This window comes from Cladophialophora immunda (genome assembly GCF_000835495.1).
Source record: "Cladophialophora immunda strain CBS 83496 unplaced genomic scaffold supercont1.84, whole genome shotgun sequence".
Classification (NCBI taxonomy): domain Eukaryota; kingdom Fungi; phylum Ascomycota; class Eurotiomycetes; order Chaetothyriales; family Herpotrichiellaceae; genus Cladophialophora; species Cladophialophora immunda.
In genome coordinates this window covers 1-2,426 of record NW_015622624.1, presented here as the reverse complement: position 1 = coordinate 2,426, position 2,426 = coordinate 1, and the positions used below count along the sequence as shown (strand labels likewise).

The 2,426-nt window shown below is 51.6% G+C and overlaps 1 protein-coding gene across 1 annotated transcript; it reads left to right on the top strand.

The window, feature by feature from the left end:
• Positions 1–305: 305 nt before the first annotated feature.
• On the top strand, positions 306–827 carry PV07_12719 (uncharacterized protein; the record flags this gene model as incomplete). The annotated part of the gene is made up of 1 exon (XM_016400274.1): positions 306–827. The coding sequence occupies one exon, from the start codon at positions 306–308 to the stop codon at positions 825–827; it is 522 nt and encodes a 173-aa protein (XP_016242080.1).
• Positions 828–2,426: the final 1,599 nt, after the last annotated feature.

Below are 2,426 nucleotides of genomic sequence, written 5' to 3'. Positions count from 1 at the left end.
GCACATGTGCTGGTGCCTGCTTATCTTCGAGGTCTTCGCATCCTTTCCACTCAGTGGTTAGTTTGCAGACAATTGGTTGGAATCGTTTTATAGGCGCCTCAAAACCAAGATTGGAAGGTGCCTTTAACGAAAAGCATCACCGCGCGACGGACTCGAAGTGCCCATCGAGGCAACGCAAGAAACAAAAATTCCCCATCGGACGTAGACAGTCCCAACCAGGAGGAAATATAGACGAGACAATTGACTCTCTTATCAAGGAGCGCAAGATCGAAGAATCGAAAAGTACCATTCACAAGGCTGTTACAATGGGAACGCCTCTACACGAAAAGGCATCGCTGGCCATCGTCGCGGATTTCATTAAGCGTGATGACATGGACGGGCTCAAGGAGTACAAGCACGGCCGTCTCAGCTCTCAACGCAATTCGTATCAAATGGCGAAGAATGCAATTGAGTTGGATGCCGAAATTGATGTGTCCTCTTGCCAACACTCGTCTAAAGCGTTTGGACCACTTCTTGAAGAGATATATGATTTGATGGCAAGAATCCAATCTCCGAACCCTATTCAGAGCCCTGTTCAGGGTTCTCTACAAAATCCGGTCGTGGATGATGCGCAGTTCCACGCCACGACGCAACGCCTTCAAGCATCTGTCGATACAGCAATACACATAACGAGGGGCACCGGATTGCGAGGGCAACATTACGTGGATGGGGCTGTTGCTGCACTCAACGCGCATCTTGCGACGGGAGGATTAGAGCAGGTACGAGCACCTATTGTCAAGGACGACGGCATGCACGGTGTGCTCACGGGGTTGTCTTTGATGCCGTAGGTAGAGCTTAATTAGCTACTCTTTAAAGCGATTCGTTCGTTTTCACGTGTGTTCTTTCAGTGATTTATTTTTCCCCTGTCCTATTCACGGTGATGGTACACCCCGACAACTACATGGAGCTGTGATTCCTAGTCCCCTCTTATACTCACCAGCCACTAGCCCAAAGCGGAACCGAGAGACCGAGGTACTCTCCTGACTCGCAAGCGCAGAGCACGCGGCTTACTAGTACTGGCTGGCGGCCACGAAAACTTCATTTTCCGGAACCAGGGGGTCGAGCTCCAGGCTCATAAGCGAATTGGCTGGAACAGACTCGAGCAATACTAGTATGGGTCTGCGCGCGGCCGCGGGGGGCCCTAGTTGGATGGTCTTAAAATTCCAGATTTTCTTTCCTTGTCGTGATGTAGTTGCGAGTCCTTCGAATGCACAGAGGGCGTCTGCTCCTGTCTTGGTCATCTCAGCTTCCTACGCCAACGATAGCGAGCTGGCCCCGTGCGAGCACAGCCATCAGATACCACGACAAGATGTGATTCATCACCCTAAGGTGCTCCACGTGCTCACGGAGGACTTAGTTATGTTGTCCAAATCGACCAATTTTAGTGCTCTGGAGGACTCGGGCTCCTTCGAATCTATCTAGCTATGACCACAATGACCTCGATAGGGTTGCTCGTCGCAGAGAAGAGCTTCGCTCTTCTCTGCTGTGATTTCGGGGAGATCACTTCAGTCTGTAGGGGAACGCGTTTTCCCGCTGGAGAACACTTTATTTGGCGCCCGCGGCGACAGCGTGAAGCTGCCGCCAGCGACGTGCTAACACCGAACACCGGGTGAAGGCGTGATCCAAGCTGCTGGCGAGAAGCAGCTGCTTCGCGTGCTTGCGAAGGGCGACAGAAGGCATTGCATCCCAATTCCAGCCGTCATTGTTACGCTATTCCCCTCCATCTTACTGCGCAAGTGCACAGGAACTGTGCACTTGCGCGAGAGAATGTATATCGTCATCCTTCTCTTTGTATATATAGATCTTTTCTCCTATCCCGTCTTGCTCTTCCATAGCATGTCTTCGCAGGGCGAAGCACCTCGTCGCAAAGGGGCGGTATTGAGCTCGTGGGTGTGATGGATACGCAGCAGCAGAGAAGGACGAAAGGGATGCGGCATTACAGTGGAACAAGTCGTCAAAACCGACCCAAGAGCGTCGAGTCCATTGTAATGCACTCTATCAAGTCAACCAAGCTTAGGAATAATGCGATTCGTCGAGCAAAAGGGTTTCCTTGCCCCTAGACAGCGGAGTGAGTTGCCCCCGGGTTAAACAGTTGGAGGCCAGCCTTGTCAAGCGGACATGATGTTCCGCGTCGTGAAGGCTTCGCTGCGTCCGTGCGTGGTTGTAAAGCAGGTTAAAGTGCTACTTTCCTACGGTGTTCGCACCGCCACGATACCAGATCTCGACCTCTTCACGATAAGCACTTTTGAGGGAACTAAAAACGGTGAGATAGCGCGGGTGGAGCTTGTGCGAGGTGTGCGAGGGGAGCCGGCAGAGTATGATGTTGTTCTCGAAACAAAAATCCAAATCTCTTCGCATTCATGTGTTCCAAAGCCATTTTTTTTTTT